The following is a 19,417-nucleotide window of genomic DNA, read 5'->3' as shown; positions in this document are numbered from 1 at the left end:
GGCGGAGACGTGTTTGAAATAAAGTTTATTGAAGTTTCTGTCGGTATTTACATATGATACACGGTAAATAACAGAGCCAGGCCCCCCACCCAACCCTTTCCCCACCCCGAGCCCCCCTCCCCCCAGCCTCGTTAAAAATCGCTGCGTAAAGACGGGTTAACTGCTGCGGTTCCCCCCTCCCCCCTCCCCCCTAAGATGCAAACTAAAAGCCCCCGTCCCTCCCCTGCCCCCCTCCCCCCACCCAGGGGGCCTTTCTAGTTCCGTGTACAACACTGTGCTACCTCGCCCCTCCTCCCCTAATAAGGGGGTGGGGGTAGTGAGTTTCTTGTGGCCCCCCCAATCTGTCCAAGGGGGCGGACGGACCCTTGAAAGAGGCCAGATTTGGGGGTCTGAGCTGGGAAGGGGGACTTCAATGAGGGGGAGTGCCAGAAAATGGAAGACTTCGAGGTTTGGGGGGTGTCGGCCCCCGCTACTGCCTCTCCCTCCCCCGACGGGGCCTCGAGGGGGAAGAGGCGGGCACAGGCGTGGAAATGGCATGGAGGAATCCCTCCACCCTAGGGTCTCCATCTTTGTCGTGTGGTGTGTGGGGCTGGACGCACCTAGGGGCTTGAGTGGGCGGCGGAGAGGAGGCAAGGAGACAGAGGAAGAGAAAGGAGAAGAGGAAAGAAGCCACGGACGGCTGAGAAAGCAAGAAGATCCATTAGAGAGCGCCCTTGAAAAGGCAGGTAGCCTTCATAAGGCGGAGAAGAGTCCAGCAAGCGAAAAACAATGGGGCCTCTCAAGTGTGTGTAGGGGAGAGGTGGGGGGGGAGGTGTGTGTGTGTGTGTGTGTGTGTGTGTGTGTGTGTGTGTGTGTGTGTGTGTGTGTGTGTGTGTGTGTGTGTGTGTGTGTGTGTGTGTGTGTGTGTGTGTGTGTGTGTGTGTGTGTGTCGGAGGAGGCCACGTTAACCACACCCATGGCCTCCAGCCCCCTGCCCAACCCAGGAGCTGCAGGCGGAGACCCCCCCGCACCTGTGGGCCCTCCCTCCAGGCACCTGAGGACGCCGAAGGTCCGGAGGTGAGACTGGGCCAGGAGAGAGAAAAGCTGGGGCAGAAGGGAGAAGAGGACGGCTGGCATTCCTGGCGGCCGCAGGAACCCACTCTCCAGCCCAGAGCCCCTGCGGCGAGGCGGAAGGCTGGGGGCTCAGGGTACGTGGACGCCGCGCGGAGCAGAGGAACCTGGGAGGAGGAAATTGGCTGGGGGGGGGGCGGGCCATCTAGGGGTGGGAGTCACCTGGAAGTGGAAGGGACCAATGAAGTGGAGGGGTCAAGAAAGTGGGAGGAGCCATTGGAAAGAGGGCGGGATTAGGGTGAAGAGGCGGGGCCACCAGGAAGAGGGCGGGGCTAATGCGTGCGCAGCATCCTCCCCGTGGGAGCCAGGAGTCCCGGGGAGTTGCCTGGAGCTGCGTTCCCAGGAGGCTCTAGAGGAGGAGGAGGAAGAAGAAGAAAAGGAGGAGGAAGAGGAGGAAGAGGAATTCTCCGAGGGGCGGGGCCTCAGCAGGGCGAGGTGGAGATGTGCAGGTGGTCAGGGTACTTGATGGCCGGAGGATAGTTCTGCGTCATCTGGATGGACACATCGCTAGAGATATCGGAGGGACTGCGGCCGCGGCGCCACGCCTCGGGCTGCAGAAACTGGCCCGAGTAGTCGGAGCAGTCGCTGAGACGCGGGCGGTAGAAGGCCGGGTGCGGACGGTACATCTCCTCCTCCGCGTAGCGCTTGGTGAACAAGTACACGGACATCACGCCAGCTCCCTGTGGCAAGGAAGGATCAGAGTCCCCGAGGCTGGGCCCGGGCTCCCTCTGACCTCAAGACTCAAGACCCCCAGCCCCTCCTCTCCAGGGACCCAAGATTCCAGGCCTCTAGCTTCCCCCTTTCCCAGAACCCAGGAATTAGGGTCCCCGCCGCCTCCTCCCCCAGTACCGCAGGCTTCCAGACCTTCTTCCTCCAGGAACCAGGGTTTAGGACCTCAGCCACCCCCTCCTTTTAATTCAGAGTCCACACCCCCAGCCTCCTCTTCCTCCTGGACCCAGATTCATGCCGCCCACCCCAGACCCCATCCCCGTTAAAGACGAGAGTCCGGGCCCCACAGACCGCACCTCTTTGAGTAGGAAGGAGGAAGCGGCGAAGGCAAAAGACCACCCGTAGCGATAGTGGAAATACTGCTCGGAGCTGCTGGGCCTGTTCATGACCTCGTCGTTGATGCTGGAAATGTAAAGAACCAGGCCCACCACCAAGGAGAGGCCTGGGGGCAGAGGGACGCCCTTGGGCAGTCAGCAGTGGACCCTTTCCCCAGCCCCAGATCCCCTCCCCTGTCCTCCCTGCTCTATCCTAGACTAACTTCCACCTTTTGAATCCCCTTGTGGGCTGGGGCTTGGCTGGGTGCAGGGAGCCCAGAGGTAAATCAGCAACCTCCTCCTCCTCCCCCTACCCCAAATCTGCCACCCAGGAGCTCACAGTGCAATTGGGGAAGGCAAATATGGACACTGATCAACAGTCACACCCACAGTGGTATGTGCTATAAGGGTAGTGGTAGGACAGAGCTCTGTGGGTCCAGAAGAGGCACCAAACCCACCTGGGGCAGGGGTGGAGGGAGTCAAGGAAAGATTCCTGGAGGCATAGCTTTGTCCAAGTCCTAAAGGATGAGGCTCAGGGAAGAATTAGGGTATGCCATTATACCACTCTGGGCAGGGCAGAGGGAACAGCATGGGCTAAGGGTTGGAGGGGGATTGTTGAATGGATCCATCTATGTAGCTGAAACCTGGGCCAGAGCCACAAGAAATAAGGCCAGAGAAGAAATTTGGGACATTGACATGATGAGCCTTGAATGCCAGGCTGAAGAGCTTGGCATAGATGCCAAGGGCACTAGGGAGCCATGGAAGGTCTGGAGCAGAGGAAGGACAGGGCCAGATCAGGGTGTTAGAAGATCCTTTGGGGCTGGTTGGTTCTGGGAAGAGATTGGAGGGGAGAAACTGGAGTTGTGATATTCCAGGGGGAAGAGGATGAAGCTGAGCTGAGGCTGTATAGATAATAAGCAACAACAACAACATCAGTAATAATAACAATGCAATAACAATAGCAACTGCTTATATAGGTCTGCTGTGCCAGGCACCATTCTCATTGTTATATATGTATTAACTCCTATTCAAACTTCACAACAGTACTTTCAAGTAGGTACCCTTTGTATCCCCGCTTCTAGTTGAGGAAATAGAGTCTCATGGAGAAGGTAGAAAGGAGACGTCTGGTTTGAGAATTTTTAAGAAGCAAATATCACTTCCTCGAGATGAGCTTTCTTTTAAACAGTAGCCATGCAAGGGTGGTTTAAAGGAGGCCATAAAGTCCCCTGCCCCAAGTTAATCCAAGTAAGCTTTATCAGCATCTTCCCCTAGAATCCTACAAATAAACACCTGTGTGCCTGTCACACCCAGAATAAATCTAAATTCCTTCCATTGCCTCCAAAAGGGGTTAGCAAACTATGACCCCAGGGCTAAATCCAGCCCACCTCCTGTGTTTGTATGGTCTACTAGCTAAGAATGGCTTTTCTAAAATTAAATGGTTGAGAAAAATCAAAAGAAGAGTATTTTGTGGCACGTAAAAAGTATACGAATCTCATTTGGCAGTTCCTCAAAGTGTTTAAAGATAGAATTACCATGTAACCCAGCGATTCCACTCCTAGGTATTTACCCAAGAGAATAGGGAACATATGCTCACACAAAAACTTGTGCATGAATGTTTGCAGCAGCATTATTCATAATAGCCAGAAAGTGGAAACAACCCAAATGTCTATCAACTGAATGGATAAACAAAATGTGGTATAGCCATATAAAAGAATATTATTCAGCCAAAAAAAGGAATGAAGTACTGATTTAAACTACCACATGGATGAACCTAGAAAATATGCTAAGCGAAAGAAGCTAGATGGAAAAGACCACATACTGTATGGTTCCATTTATACGAAATGTCCAAAACAGGCAAATCCTTAGGGATAGAAAGTAGATTTGTGGCTGCCAGGGAGTGAGGTGGAGGGGGGATTATGACTGGCTGTTAAAAGGAGTGAGGTTTCTTTCTGGCGATGAAAATGTTGCAAAATTAGGTAGTGGAGATACTTACACAACCTTGTGAATATACTAAAACTGTCAAATATGTGAACTTTATGTTATGTGAATTATAGTATCTCAATTCAAAGAGTATATGAACTTAGAATTTCAGGGTCCATTAACAAAATTTTGTTGTAACACAGCCACACCCATTAATTTACATTTAGCCTATGGTTGCACTGGCAAAGTTGAGTAGTTGTGACAGGCTGTGTGGCCAGGAAAGCTAAAAATATCTATTATCTGATCTTTTACAGAAACCTTTCCTGACCCCTCAACTGCAATGCCTACATAGTCTGGTACCTGTTAAATTCATCTCTAGTCAGTTTCTCCTTGCACCGTCCACTTTGATCACATGACTTTTCCCACCCTTCCTTGAACATGTCAAGTTCATTTCTATCTCAGGGTCTTTGCTCTAGCTGTTCCCTCGAACTGGAATGCTCTTTTCCCCAGATTTCTCCATGGTCACTCTGCCACTTCATTTAGATCGCTCCTCCCTTGTCACCTCTTCAGAAAGGATTTCTATGATCTCCTTGTTTTAAAAAATTTCCCTTTCACTCAAACTTAGAGAAATGCAGGTGAAAAAGATGAGGAGATACCATTTCTCATCCATCAGATCGTCAGAAGTTAAAAAAAGTCTGGGTAAAAGGAAGCTCTTATATGTAGCTTGTGGGGACGCGAAATAGTCCAACCCCTATGGAGAGGAATTTGGCCGTATGTAACAAAACCACACATATATTTATCCTTTAACCCAGCAATCCTACTTCTAGGAATTTACCCTGAAGGTATCCACCCAACAACATGGAAGCGCACGCATACAAGTAAAGTCACTGCATCATTTTTCATAATTGCAAAATATTGGAAATGACCTAACTGTCCTTACATGGAGGATTAGTGGAATAAACTATAAAACATCACACAGCGGAGTACTTGCATCTGCTTGTTTTTGCAAAAAGAGACATAGGAGGGAAGGCAAACATGAAGTCGATTACCTACAGGAGGTAGGGAAGGACAAGAAGGAAGAGATGGGAAGGAAGTGGCACTCCTCTGAGTATATATTTTTGCATAACTTTCACCTTTGGAACTATGCTAATATTTTATATATTCAAAAGATAAGAACAACAAGGATGAGGGGAAAACTAAAATTGAATATAGACAAAAATAAACGAAGCTAACTTTGTATTAGATGAATAATACAACCAAAGGATGGGGGAAAAGCAGTAATCCAAGTAACTTTTGGACAAAGTACTTTGAATATACATCTCAGTTTGAAGACAAAATGGCCTGCAAAGAAATCTTGAACCTTATTTAGTAGGTTTTTGTTGGGAGCACTGTAGGGACAGCAGTACTTAAGTTATTCTGTGTGCATAGTGAGGTTGAGCAAATGTGCAAATTTGGGGAGCTAGAGGTCTCAGCCTGAAAGAAGAAAGATACAAATCAGAATGGGGTAATTCAAGAAAAACTCCTGGGGCATCAGTGTAAACTCCTGTTTCACAAATATATATATAATTTCCTAGATTGTGTACTGAAATATCCTGGAAGCAGTGACACCCTAGCAGCAATGAGCAGACCTCACACCCAGATTTTGGTGTCTATTATCATTCCCCCTAAATCAGGAGTAAGGAAGAAATAGCTCATTTGAAGCCTGAGGCAGGGACAGTAAAAGTGTACTCATGCCACAAAATAAGGAAGTACTGAAAAAAATGTTGGAGACAAGTTAAAAAAGGAAAGAGAAAGAAAAATACCATATGATATCACTTATATGTGGAATCTAAAAAAAAAAAAAAAAGACACAAATGAACTTATTTACAAAACTGAAACAGACTCATAGACATAGAAAACAAGTTTATGGTTACCAAGGGGGAAAGGGGGTGGGAAGGGGTAAGTTGGGAATTCGAAATTTGCAGATACTGACTACTATATATAAAATAGGTAAACAGTTTTCTACTGTATAGCACAGGGAACTATATGAAATATCTCATAGTAACCTATAATGAAAAAATACGAAAAGGAATATATGTACATATATGTATGACTAAAACAGTATGCTGTACACCAGAAATTGATACAACATTATAAACTGACTATACTTCAATTTTTAAAAGCCATTAAAAAAAAGAAAAAGGACACAGGAACTTGTTTGAAGGGGGTTCCTGATAGTCCAACTGGGGACAATTTGAACATCAAAATGAATAATAAAAGTAGTGGCAAGTAACACACTGAATTTTTTAAAAGTATGAATCCATACAGACATATTCTTTAAAGAAATAAATAATAAAAGAAAAGAGTGACATCCATATAGACAGAACAACAGAGTCAGAAGACACCATTCTGCAACCCTTGTAGTGATACTAGGATTCAGGCAAGCATAATCAGCAGACATTAAATCACTGGATGACAGAATCTCCCCATGCAACAACTATTAATTACAAAGAGATTTAAAAACCCTTCCTTTATCGTAAGGGAACATGACAGATACCGTCTGAAACATTGATGGAAACTAACATCACAATGACGGGGCAGACGGACATCCTGACCTCCTCCTAATGAGATCGTGCCACTTCTCCACTTACATGGTGCCCCTGCTGGAAAAGCGTAACCTGGATCCACTCCACTAGCGCAGAAACCGCGGGGCGTTCCACAAAACACTAGCTACACTCTTCAAACAACTTCAACATGAAAGATTAAAAAAAAAAAAAAGGCACAGGAACTATATAAAAGATGGCAGGAGACGAAAGAGACACAGCAAAGAGATACAGTGGGATCCTAGCCTGGATCCCAAATCAGGAGAAAAACTGACTATAGAAGGCAGTTTGAAGACAACTGGTGAGGTCTGAACATAGGCTGTGTATTAACTATAATACTGTATCAGTGTTAAACATCCTGAATTTGATTACTGTATGGTGGTTAGGGAAGAAAATGCACTTGTTCTTAGGAGATATTTGCTGAATATCTAATGTTTAGGGGTGAAGTGTTTGTAATTTATGTTCAAGTGATATAATATAATATAATATAATATAATATAATATAATATAATATAATATAATATGTACATACATGTATCGATGTATACACATAAGATAGAAGGAGAGAAAGACAACTGTGGCAAAATGTTAAAAATCAGTCCAGGTGAAGAATATATGAGAGTTCCCTGTACTATTTTTGCAACTTTTCTGTACATTTAAATATTTTTCCAAAACAACAAATTTTAAATGAAATAGGCATCCCCGTACAGAATTCCACCCCCCGCAAGGTGCCAAAGTGTTACCCTGCAAATTACTTATTCATTGTAAAGATAAAATATACCTTTTCAATGGAGAGCTCTAATGCCACCCCCTTTACCAAGGGTTTGAGGTTTGTTCCACTCCTGGTGGGACAACTTGACATTATTTGCTATCTGACATAATGGAGTATAAAGAACTTGGCACCACCTCTAAATCTCGCCAAACATATTTAAACAAAAATCTAATTAAGTCTCTACCCTGGATATAAACTTCCAGGTCACAGAAAATACAAAGAAAGAGGATCAAATCAAATAATGCAATGAGGAAACAAGCAAACAAATGCAGGAGGTGAGGTATTCTACAAGTCACCCCATTCTGCAGTTTTCAAAAGGACTAAGACATGGGCCAAGGTGTAACACTTGAACAAGTGATCAATCTTAACACCTCAAAAAAAGAGACAACCAGACATTGTTATGTCTCATGATGTAATGCAGTAGGGTGTACCAGCACCACTTATCTATGCAGCATTTTTGCCAAAAAAAAAAAAAAAAAAAGTCAAATCTGGATCTGATCTACAGTTTTACAGGAAAACACAGGATGGATGAACATATTAAAGCACAACACAGGAACGCAATTGGAAAGATCCAGAGTATGGGAATTCTATAAGACAAATGACTAGATTTCATCAACAAATAAATGGCAAGGAGAAAAGAGAAAGAGGGGGACTGTTACAGAGTAAAAGAGTCTTTGGAGATCTATCCACTAAATGCACAAGTGGAATTTGGATCCTGATTTGCAACAAATTAATTGTAAAAAAAAAAGGCATTTATGAGACAAGTGGGGAAGGTGAACACTGACTAGATATTAATATATATTAAGCAGCAATCCTTAATTGATTTGGGCATGAGAGTGGCACTGTGGCTATGTTAAGTAACAAAGTATTAATTTCTCAGAGATATACTGAAATATTTGTGGATAAAACAATTTAATGTTTGAGACTGGATTTAAAATCATGTAGTGAAATGCAGAAGGGAGATATAGCAGTAAGACTAAAAAAGGAGTCACCATATGTTGATAATTGTTGAAACTGAGTGAAGGGTACATGGTAAATTATACTAGCCTTTTTATATTTTTATAATGAAATATATTTTTAAAGTCAGTGTTGTGAAAAAAAAATTGTGCAGGAACTAGTTTAGACTAAAAGAGGCATTAACTAAATGCTATGCATGAACCTAGATTGAATCCTGGTTCTGGGAGAAAAGCTATAAAAGGCATACTTGAAACAACTGAAACAATTTGAAAATGGAATGAGTTGTATTATGGAATCATTGTAAAATTTCTAGGTTTGATAATGGTGTTATAGTTATGCAGAAAATGTCCTTACTCTTAAGAGATGCATTCTAAAATGTTTAGACATGAACTATGATGATGCCCAAAACTTACTTCCAAATGGTAAAGCCAAAAAAGTGTGTTGTGTTTATGTGTGTGAATAGAGAAAGAGAGAATATGGTGAAAACATTGGCAAAATGCAAATATCTATGTGGATCTAGGTGGAAGAAGGTATTCCAGTGTTCATTGCACTATTCTATAGATTTCAAAGTTTTCATTAAAAATTTGGAGTGATTGAGGTAAGATAAAATAATGACCCCAATCACTCTCCTTCCCCTTAACCTGCTTTATTTATCTCCATAGCCCTTATCACCACCTAACATTATATTTTCTATTTGTAAATTTTTAGTCACAAGTCTCCTCCATTTCCTCTATGATGCTTGAAACTCGTCTACCTTGTTTCCTATTGCATTCCTAGCGTCCAGCACAAGATTCAGCAGACAATAAATACTAGTTGAATGGATTATACTTGCCATGCAAATAGAACTTCTAGACCAGCTCATTAGTTGCGTCTCCCTTTTGAATCCACTATAAATCCCCATTCCTTCAGCTCCTTCAAGCATTAACCTTTCCTTGCTCTGGACTACATAGCACTTTCAAATTCTAGTATTCCCTAATTTTGACATTCAAGAAGAGGAATCCCCTAAAGTGTTACATGGTGGAAATGCATCAGAGAGAAGTCTTGAAAGATGAGTAGGTTTATAGAAAAGGTTTACCCAAGGAAGCCCAGAAACCATGCTCACTAGAGTACCCTAGTCAAATGCAGGGAAGTCCTCTTGATTCCGCTTTCTGTCTATTACCCAGCAAAGATGGTCTATTATCAAGTGATGTCCATTTTATGTCCTGAATCGCTCATAAATCTAAACTCCCTTTTGCATCCCCAAGCCCTCTGACTCAGCTAAAGATCATTCTCTATGCCTGGAACATTGCCCTCAAATCTGTATCTGTTTTATTTATTTTTTTAATTAAAAAATTTTAAGGGGAGACATAATTAGATTTGTTTATTTTTATTTATTTATTTTTAACAGAGGTTCTGGGGATTGAACCTAGGACCTTGTTCATGCTAAGCATGCACTCTACCACTGAGCTATACCCTCCCCTCCTTTCTCCATGCGACTCTAACCTTCTCTTGTCAAAATGTTTCCTTGGCTCCCTAGTATCCACAGGAGAAAGTTTTCACTCCTCAGCCTGACATTCCAGGCTCTTGATGATCTGATTCCTGCTAACCACTCGTTCCTCATCTCAAGTCCCATATTTCACATTGTAGTTCTAAATAACAAATATTCTCCATACAGAGAAGCAGAAGCAGGGTTGATGAGAAGGAAATAGATATTTCCAAAGAGAAGGAGTTTTTTGTTGTTGTTTTTTCCTTTTTTCCTTTTTTTTTTTTTTTTTTTTGTAGCTAAGAGTTATTTAAAAACAATGTCATGAGGGGAAGGTGGAGAGGGATAAATTAGGAGTTTGGGATTAGCAGATAGAATCCACTATACACAAAATAGATAAACAACAAGATCCCACTATATAGCACAGGGAACTATATCCAATAGCTTGTAATAACCTGTAATGAAAAAGAATATATTTATATATGTTTAACTGAATCACTATGCTGTACACCAGAAACTAACACAGCATTGTAAATCAACTGTAACTCTATTAAAAAGATAAAAATAAAAATAAAGTAAGTCTCAAAAAAAAAAAGGCAAAAGATAAGTTACTCTTGTCATTCTTTCTCCTTCTTGTTCATTTTACAGTGGCTCTGGTTCTCTAAAAATAACCTTCTTTTCCTTTTTTTTCCCCTTCCCTCTTTTTCTCTCTCCCTTCCCCCTTCCTTTCTCTGTAATCCAACTCTCTGTCTCTCTCTCACTCTCCCCACTACATCTGCTTCAGAATTCTTAGAGCACAGAGCACAGTAGGCAAGAATCACCTACATTCCAAAATGAATAGGAGAAACCTGCCTTAGGAACAATGGGTTTCAGAACCATGGAGAGCGACACAGGCGTCCACCTCTATCTTAGACGTTTTCTAGGGTCTTAATACATGCTGTGAATTCCATCTCTGTACAAGGCACTTACTTTTTTCACTTGAAAACTCCCCCCCTCACCTTTTCAGCATCAATTTAGATGTCACCTGCTTTTGGAATCCTGGTCATTCCCACCCTCTCCACCACTCCACTGTGTCCGCTGAATGCATCTTTCCTTTTCTCAGAATGTCCTGAGCTGCTCTTACTCTTATTTGTATCCCTTCTACAAATACTTCATCGTGTACTTTGCATCAGCAACTCATCTAGGTTCTGAAGATACAAGCAAGAGCATGTCCCTGCCTTTTGGAATTTACATTCTGGTAGGAGACAGAAAATGAACAAGATGACAGTAGCAATAAGTGCTACGAAACAAATATAAAATAGGGAATGTGAAGGATAGTATAGTGGGGGCAAAACAACACTGGGTACCACTGTTAGAGGAAGAAACTGAAGAGGGAAAGTTGGAGCCCTTTGAGAATTAGGGGGAAGAGACTTCTAAGCATGGAGAGTTAATGAGTATCAAAGTGAGGCTGAGGTGATCATTTTCAAGGAATAGACTGAGGTCAGTGCATCTGAAGTTATAAGCAATGGAGAGAGTGTTAGTGAGTCAGGAAATGAGGTCAAAGATCTGAGCAGTAACCAAATCATGGAAGACCTGGTCAGCCAACATGAGGAGTTGGAATGTATACTAAGTGCAAAGGAAATCCACTGAAGCATTGAAAAGATTTAAGTGCTGTGTGATAACCTTTGCTGGACACGTGGCTGGGAGCTGTTCTGTGGCTAACGGCATGTAGACTGCCATTTTTGATTCAGCACATCTTCAGTACCCAGCACAGCATGGGGCATGTAAGATGTCTCTGTAAATGTCTGATGAGTGAATGAATGAATGAGCAGATGCATCGAACATGTTTGAGGATCAGGGGTTAATATGAGCCATGCATGGGAAACCTGCCTCTTATGACCTGGAAAAAGAAAATCAATGGCACTCCAGCCTCCTCCCTCTTCTCTCACCAACCAAATAAAGTCAGTCATCTGGTTCTATTGATTCTTCTGTCAATATCCCTTTCTCTCAAAGCCATCCAGTCACCTTTATCCTCCCATCCCCCACCCCAGCTCAAACCTTATCCTCTGTTGACTGGACCACTGCATAAGCCTCCTCCTTACTTTCCCCATTTCCAATCTCTCCCTTGAGTCCACCCCAACACAGGTCCCTGAGGGATGTAAAATATCCAACTGTGACCCTGTCCCTCCTCTGCCCCAACCCTGCCACCACATTCTTCAAAATTGAATGGCAACTCCACAATTTACCAGACCTCAGGCAACTCCTGTCTCTCTCTGTCTTTTTTTGTAAACTTATTTATTTATTATTTGGGGGCAGAGGAGGTCATTAGGTCTATTTACTTATTTAATATTAGTTTTTTTTTTTTAATGGAGGTACTGGAGATTGAACCCAGGACCTCATGCATGTGAAACATGTACTCTACCACTGAGCTATACCGTCCCCACCAAGTCTTGATTTCTTCATTGAGAACATGAGGTGATTGGATGAGATAATTCCATTTCAATATCTAAGATACTAGTACTATTTCCATCCTTTCCTCCCCTTTTAAGTCTCCTTTGTTTTATGATTTTTAATGGGGGTGGGGCAGTAGAGTGCCAGGCTGAAAGCCTGGGTTGGAATCCTGCTTCCACTTTGAAGCAACTTAACTTCTGAGTACATCTATTTCCTCAACTGGAAAATGGCAAGAATAATAATGGTATCTGCCTTATGAGGTGATGAAAAAGAAATAACTTAATTTGTATAAAGCACATAGAACTTCCCCCAACCATGGCACTCAGTAAAGTGTTCATTATTATGGTTGTTGTAGTTATTACTACTGTAAATCTGTGTGTGTGTGTGTGTGTGTGTGTGTGTGTGTGTGTGTGTGTGTATTTAAAACTATTACATGATGAGCACTTATATAGTGGGCTGGCCTTTCGCATCCATGATCTAACCAAGGGTCAGAAAACTACTATTTGTCCCATTGCCTGTTTTTGTATGGTTTGCAAGCTATGTGAGGTTTTTACATTTTTTAATGATGGGGGATAAAACTAAATTATAATAGTTCATGACCCATAAAAATTACATCGAATTCAAACTTCAGGGTCCATGAATAGTATTATTGGAACACAGCCAGGCCTACTGTTTAACCTCTGGTTGCTTTGGCACTCCAGCCCACATGGCTCACAAAGCCTGAAATATTTACTCTCTGGCCATAAGCAAATAAAGTCTGCTGACCCCTGATCAAGATTTGTCCTCTCAACAGCTCTGCAAAGGAAGGCTGAAGCTTACACAGTGAGTAATTGGTAGAATTTTAACCCAGTTCTTTATAGGTTCACAGCAGTGTGTGCCTTCAGGCACTACACCCTACAAACTTCAAAGCACACAACTGGATAGCTTGGGGTGGGGTCCGTAGGTCATAGTCTATGAAATGAAGTTCTGAAAGCAGGGTTCAATCTTCCCCAGATTACTCTATTATTACATCAGAGGCCTGACTCCCAGCCCTGAAGGCAACATTGTTCCTCAGTTTGACCTTGGGAAGCCTGGCCCTGATGCACTGGTATGAGCATGGCTTTGGGGATGAGAGTAACCTTGATTCTAATCCCAGCTCATCCATGTACCAGCTATGCTGCCTCCTCTGTATCCACTTCTGTGAACCACAGACAATGGGATTTTCCTTCTCATGTTTCAGGTGGGTTGAATAAAAGTCCCCATGCTCCCTACCTTTGCCCCACTTTCTGTCTCTCTAGGCCACTATTTTTCTGCCCTGACACTCTGGAATGGTGATATTGTGCCTGTCTTATTTTAGCTCAGTGTCTGGCTCCACAGGCTGTGATTCAAGTTTGCATGGAGGTTGCACCCCGGTTTCCCTGGGAAAAGGTCTTATCAGGTTAGGTTAGAGGCACAGGGGAGGTTTAGCCTAGAGAAATTTGGGTGGGGAGTGGGGAGGAGCCTGGGGGGAAGGGACATTCGAAGATCCATCTTCAACTATTTGCAGAGACTCCAAAGAGGTTGCCTACTGCGGGCCCCAGGGGACAGAATGGAAATGAGACGTACAGTGGGGTTTGCTCATAAAATACCAACTGAATTAAAAGGACCTAAATGGAATTTAGTTAAATTACGTTGAATTAATTCGAATTGAAGTGAAGAAATGAGTCAGAAGAGACTGGGGTTAGTCAGGCCAGATGGATAGAATTAAGTACGTGAGAGCTGAAGTGATCTGAGCTGACCTGAGCTAAATTGGACCGAATTGGACTGAACTGAACTGAACTGAAATCTGAAGGAGGATAATACTTCAGAAAGTACTCTGGAGCTCAGGACACTCAAGTCCCCAGGCACTAGCTTATGCTGGTATCTTGAGCAATTTCTGGGCCTCGGTATCCCCATTTTATTATGAGTGCTAATAATAACTTCCAGACAGAGATGTTAAAAGAAAGTTATGAGATCACTCATGCAAAAAGCCTTGTATCTCAAAAGGAAAAAGAACTATAAACAAACCTTGAACTCTAGCTAATGACATGCATGGTGAAGAATTTATGGTGAAGTGCACTGATGCCTGCAATCACTTTGAATGCATTTAAAAATGGTAATAAGATAGACTGAAGTATGGGTAGAAATATAGACAGATGAACAGATACAGGATAAAGCAAATCTTGCAACGTGGTAAATGTGGACTCTAAGGTGTGGATACAGGGTTCTTCCAACTTTCCTGGTTGAAAAATTTTCAAGTAAAATGTTGCACAGAACATAAAGAGCCTTGTAATCTGCTAATTGCTAAAATATCAGGAGTGGTTAAAAATACAGTCTCTGGAGGCGAAATGCGTGCGTTTGTGTCCCATCTCTGCCTCTCACTGGTTGTATGGCCCTAGGCAAATGACTTCATCTCCCTGAGTGTTCATTTCCATATCTGTAAAATGGGACTATTAATAGCATTGACCTCACAGGGTTGTTGTGAGTATCAGAACCGAGCTTGGCACATAATTAGCACCCAAAAAGCATTCGCTGTGATTTAGCTGCTTTCTCCATTTCACAGAGAGGGAAAGTGGGGCTCAGAGAGGTTCTGCAACTCCTCCAGGATTGCACAGCAAGGAAGTGGCTTTCTCATTGGAAGAGGAACCACAGGTTTCTGGAACCCAAAATATTCCCCCAGTCTGTAAATCATTTCCTTGGACTTACCCGACAGGATGAAGAAGATTCCGGAAACGAAGGCCAGAATGGTCCTCTGTGGGCGGATGTGGCCGATATTGCTGATGACGAACGCGGTGAACACGAGGAAGAGACTGACCATGGGGAAGGGGGTGGCTGTGCGCACTGTCTCTGGGGGAAGGGGAAGGAGAGAGACAAGGGTGAGGGGGGACTCTCCGAGGGGACACCTCCCCATCCTCCCATCTTCCTGGCTCCACTACTTTTGCGCCTTTACATGGCTCCTCCCTGCTTGCTCCACCGCTTCACCCAGACCCCACCGCCTTTGGCTTGACCCCACCCCTTTACTATTGACCACCCACTTCCCAGGCTCCGCCCCCTTCAGCCCGGTCCCTCCTTCTTACCCAACCACTTTGTCCGCTTTCCAGCTTCCGCTCCTTCCTTTCCACCCCACCCCTTCCCTGGTCCTGCCCTTTCTTCCAGGACCCGCCCTGAGACCCTGCCCCCTTGTTGCTTAACCCCGCCCACCCTCGCTTCCCCTCACTCAGAATATTCTCCGTGTTTTCCGTCACCAAGTTGATCTCCGGTTCAAGGAAATATTCTGAGGCCACGCAGCGACCCTTTTCCCTGCCTGGAGGGGAAGATAAGAAAGCAGGGCTGAAGGGGCGGCTCCTAAAGTTCCGGAGAGGCAGTCAGGAGCAGGACGCACAGCACAGACTCTGGGATGGAGATGTGAGGCTCAATCCAAAGCTCATGGTCTGTACTACGCTTAGGGGGTCGCAGAAGGGGATCGGCAGGAATCTCAGTGCTCCTTCTCCAAGGTGCCCTAGAGACCCTTGGATGGAATAGGACAAGGCTGGAAGCCCGAGTCCCAAGTGAGAAGGAGATGTGGGCCAGGCCTCCTGAATCCCTGACGAGGACAAGGTCTAGCGGGTGAGGTGCAACTGGATTCCTAGAAGGAGAATGGATTTTTTTTTTTTTTTAAATCCTGCCCATTCTACACGGAAACTGTCCAGGAGACACGTTCTAAACCTAGACTATTGCTTCTAAGGGGTCAGGAGACTCTGGTGGGGTTCCTGGGGATTAGGAAACTGGGGATTGTGTGAGCACTAGGGCTCTTAGATCCAGGGAATAAAGGGCTAGAAATTGAATCTCCAGGTAGAAATTGGACTCTCCAGGAGAGAAACTGGATCAATTTCGGGCTTTCTGGCACCCAAGGGATGAGATTACAGATGAGGAGCCTCGGGTCTCAAGCAAGGCAGGGAGAGTTGACCGGAGGGCTGGTGAGATCTGTACCTGCGAAGAAGCAGACTCGCCATAGGCCGGCATGCAGCGCCATCTTGACCTCCGTGGTTTGGTTTTGCGGCAGCACCGTTCCCTCCTCCATGTACAGCCAGTAGTCCGTGCTGACCGCGATGCCCACGAGCAGCAGGCCACACGCGCCAAACACGCTGCTCAGCAGGGTCAGGGCGCGGCTGCTGCAGTGACTCATCCTCAGCGGCGGGGGGCGCCCTGCGGGGCCTGAGGGACAGAAAGCTGAAGCCCTGATGCGACCACTAGAGTCCCCAGACCCCAGGCAGCCATGCGGGACACTGGCCCCGGGCCAGGTTCACCAGTTTCCAAACTGAAACCTCTCAAATCTGACCTCTGGGTCCTGACCCATGACCCCATCCCTGGATTTGAACCGGTGATACCAACTCTTGAACCTCAACACCAGGACTGGCCTTCCCAAACTGGATACTCGTGCTCTGCCTCCGGATCCTGAACAGAGATGTCGAATTAGAACCCCCAACCTCTGGACAATATTTCCAACCATAACCTTCACCCCAGATCCAGAGACTGACCCTTGATTCCAACCATGTGTCTGGACCTGGGTCCCAAATATCATGACTCTGACTAGAAACTCAATTTCCAGATTCTCAGCTTAACCTCAGAACCAGTCCTTCCAACCCTAACTACATGCCCTGATCTGAGACCTTAAATCTAGACACCAGAGCCCATCAGAATCCCTAAACTTGAGCCTGGGCCCGTGACTCAGAAACTATCACATTGATCAGGCACTTGAACACTAGGACCAGTGCACACCCCCAGTCCTGACTCTGTGCCCTGATCCAAGCCCCTAATCTCGAATACCAGACTCCAACAAGAGCATATCACCTCAACTCTGAGCCAGGGTCTAGGTCTCTGGACCCTGAATATTGGACCTAGAACACTGGATGCTGAGCATTGTAAGTTGTCTAGAAACCCTAACCCAGGCCACAAATCCTGACTCCATGCCCAGACCTAGCACCCTGACCTCTTTCCTTTGGACTCTATCTCTGAATAGCAGCCAGAAATCCCCAAAGTGGGTCACTAGCCAAGGAAGGACCCATACCTTGGTCTCAGGCCTCACATCTAAGTTTAAACACTTGGACTCTTATCTTGATCTTTAACATTCAATTCTAACTCCAAGACCTTGACTCGTGATCTTTTAACTCTGATCTGATGCCTTGACCTCAATTTGGTATCCCAAGCTGAGATCATGGACCATGTCCCAGATCCAAGATTCCAGAACCTTAATTCTCCCCCATCCCAAGTCCCTGTAGGCCCCTGAACCTGGGACGCTGGAACTCCATCCGAGGCTACTGGATCCCAGAATATGGGGGCCCAGAGACCTAGATTCAGGATTTTGGCTAGAGACTCCGGGATGTCAAAGCCATGATCTGGGAATCCCCCAACTCAGCACCCTAACCAGAGCATTCCAGTCAAACAAGTGACCCTCCTTCAGACTAGGAATCAGTCCTCTGAATTCTAAAACCCAAATCAAGAAGCTCAGGATCCCCATTTCCTCCATCCCCATAACAAGATCCCCAAATTCCCTAGCAGGGATTTTTTGACTCCAACTTCTCATTCTAGGACCTCCAATTACAGACCCTCTTCAACATCCAACCTGGCACCCAGATCCCCATAACACTGGACTCTCAAAACAAGAGATCCCCAGTTCATAGCTGTGGACTCCCAAATTCCAATCAGGAATCTGGAGATTCCAACTAGAGAGCTCCTAAATTCTTACCCACTTAGTCACCCCTCACCAAGAACTTTTCCCTAAACCCATGATTTGGGGGATTCAGTTTGGGATCCCCGTTCTATCTCAGCCAGAGCCTTCAACATACTGAATGCCACCATCTCCATCACCTTTTTAACTATGACTGTTAAGACCACTAATGCCCTCCCCACCAGCAATGCAGCCATGACTTGAGACCTCACCCTCCTTAACCAGAATTCTTGTAGCCTTGAAACTCGACACAACCCCAATAAGAACCCTGGAGTTTAAGATAGTCTTCATTCTGATGCCCCCCGCACTCCATCCCAGCATCCAGTACCCTCACTTCACCCCGCCCTGCCCCCAGCCTCCTGGTGGATTCAGGGATTGGAGACTGGCTGGCTCCGACCGGCTTTTCCTCCCATCCCCCGCCCCATGGCTCCATGGCTTCACTGCCGGCTGCCTGCTCTTCTTCCAGTCCGCTCATCTCAGAAACAAGCATCAAAAACCCTGTCACCCTGACTGCCTTAGTCCCAGGTAGCTGACCTCAGCTCCCCTCATTGGCTGCGTGGACTCACAGCTGGGACCTTGCCCACTGTCACCTTCTCACTTTCCCCCTGGAACTCCCCTCCTTCCTCGCTCCGATTCCTCCTCACTCTAAATGGCCCGCCCAGATCTCCTCATTCCCCTCCAGCCTCCAGCCCTTCCTCCTTTGGGACCCCCCCACCCCCACCCCAGCCCGGAACCTCCTTATCCTTCTTTATCCCAGGCTCTCCTGGATATAGGCTTCCGGACCCCCGGGGTCCCATGCTGCAAGCCCCAAGTCCAAACTCCACCTCCCTTCAATCTCTGGAGACGTACTCCCCCTTTCTGGGGACCCCTTCTTAGACTCACATCCTCCTTTACCAGGCTCAGGCCCACCCCCTCATCCAGGACCGCCTCCCTTGAGGACCTGGCCTGCGCCCTCCCTCGTGCCCACGGACTCTAAGACTCGGACACGGAGAGTATAGTTGTCCCACTCTAGGACCCTCGGACCTCGTCCTCCCGGATTTCTTAGGCCCAAATATCCCTCCATCCTCCATTGCCTCTTGTACTCGGGTGTCCGATTGCCAGAATCCCAGCCCCTCCAGAGCCACTCGGGTCTCTTTCAGCCCCAAACCCCGGCTCCCAGCCACCTCAAGGGGGGCCCCCTTACCTCCTTCCAGGACCCTTCCCTCGCGCTCACCTCGCTCAGGGCTGGGCGGACGCTCCGGGCCGCGGGCCCCGCAGCCGCATGACCGGCCCCGCGGCTTCCCCCGGCCGCCGCCGCCGCCGCCGCCGGGGTCGCTGGTGCCCGCGCCCCCCGCCCCCGCCCCGGAGCCCGGCGTCCCGGCCCCCTCCCGGCCTCCCGCCTCCCACCCCCCACCCCCCGCGCCCGCGGCCTCACTCGGCGGACGACGCCGGGAGCTG

At 46.1% G+C, this 19,417-nt stretch overlaps 1 protein-coding gene and 1 non-coding gene across 2 annotated transcripts; both read right to left on the bottom strand.

The window, feature by feature from the left end:
* Positions 1 to 219: 219 nt before the first annotated feature.
* CACNG7 (calcium voltage-gated channel auxiliary subunit gamma 7) lies at positions 220 to 19,269 on the bottom strand. The gene is made up of 6 exons (XM_031459151.2): positions 19,194 to 19,269; positions 16,243 to 16,467; positions 15,491 to 15,577; positions 14,980 to 15,120; positions 2,136 to 2,281; positions 220 to 1,790 (listed from the first exon to the last, which is right to left on the bottom strand). The coding sequence occupies exons 2-6, from the start codon at positions 16,436 to 16,438 to the stop codon at positions 1,533 to 1,535; spliced, it is 828 nt and encodes a 275-aa protein (XP_031315011.2). The 5' UTR covers positions 16,439 to 16,467; positions 19,194 to 19,269; the 3' UTR covers positions 220 to 1,532.
* On the bottom strand, positions 12,193 to 12,265 carry TRNAV-CAC (transfer RNA valine (anticodon CAC)). The gene has a single exon. It is a non-coding gene; the product is annotated as a tRNA-Val (tRNA).
* Positions 19,270 to 19,417: the final 148 nt, after the last annotated feature.

Source organism: Camelus dromedarius, chromosome 9 (assembly GCF_036321535.1).
Source record: "Camelus dromedarius isolate mCamDro1 chromosome 9, mCamDro1.pat, whole genome shotgun sequence".
In the NCBI taxonomy this organism is placed as follows: Eukaryota; Metazoa; Chordata; class Mammalia; order Artiodactyla; family Camelidae; genus Camelus; species Camelus dromedarius.
The sequence above is the reverse complement of the archived record's forward strand: the minus strand, read 5'-3'. Positions and strand labels throughout refer to the sequence as shown.

Bases quoted from the DNA above. Each gene is read 5' to 3' on its own strand.
- CACNG7 (XM_031459151.2), bottom strand. From the start codon at position 16,438: ATGAGTCACTGCAGCAGCCGCGCCCTGACCCTGCTGAGCAGCGTGTTT. The intron at 2,282-14,979 runs GTAAGTCCAAGG...CTCTGCCCCCAG, and splicing joins AATCTTCTTCATCCTGTCGG to GCCTCTCCTTGGTGGTGGGC. The intron at 1,791-2,135 runs GTGCGGTCTGTG...TCCTTGCCACAG, and splicing joins CCTCCTTCCTACTCAAAGAG to GGAGCTGGCGTGATGTCCGT.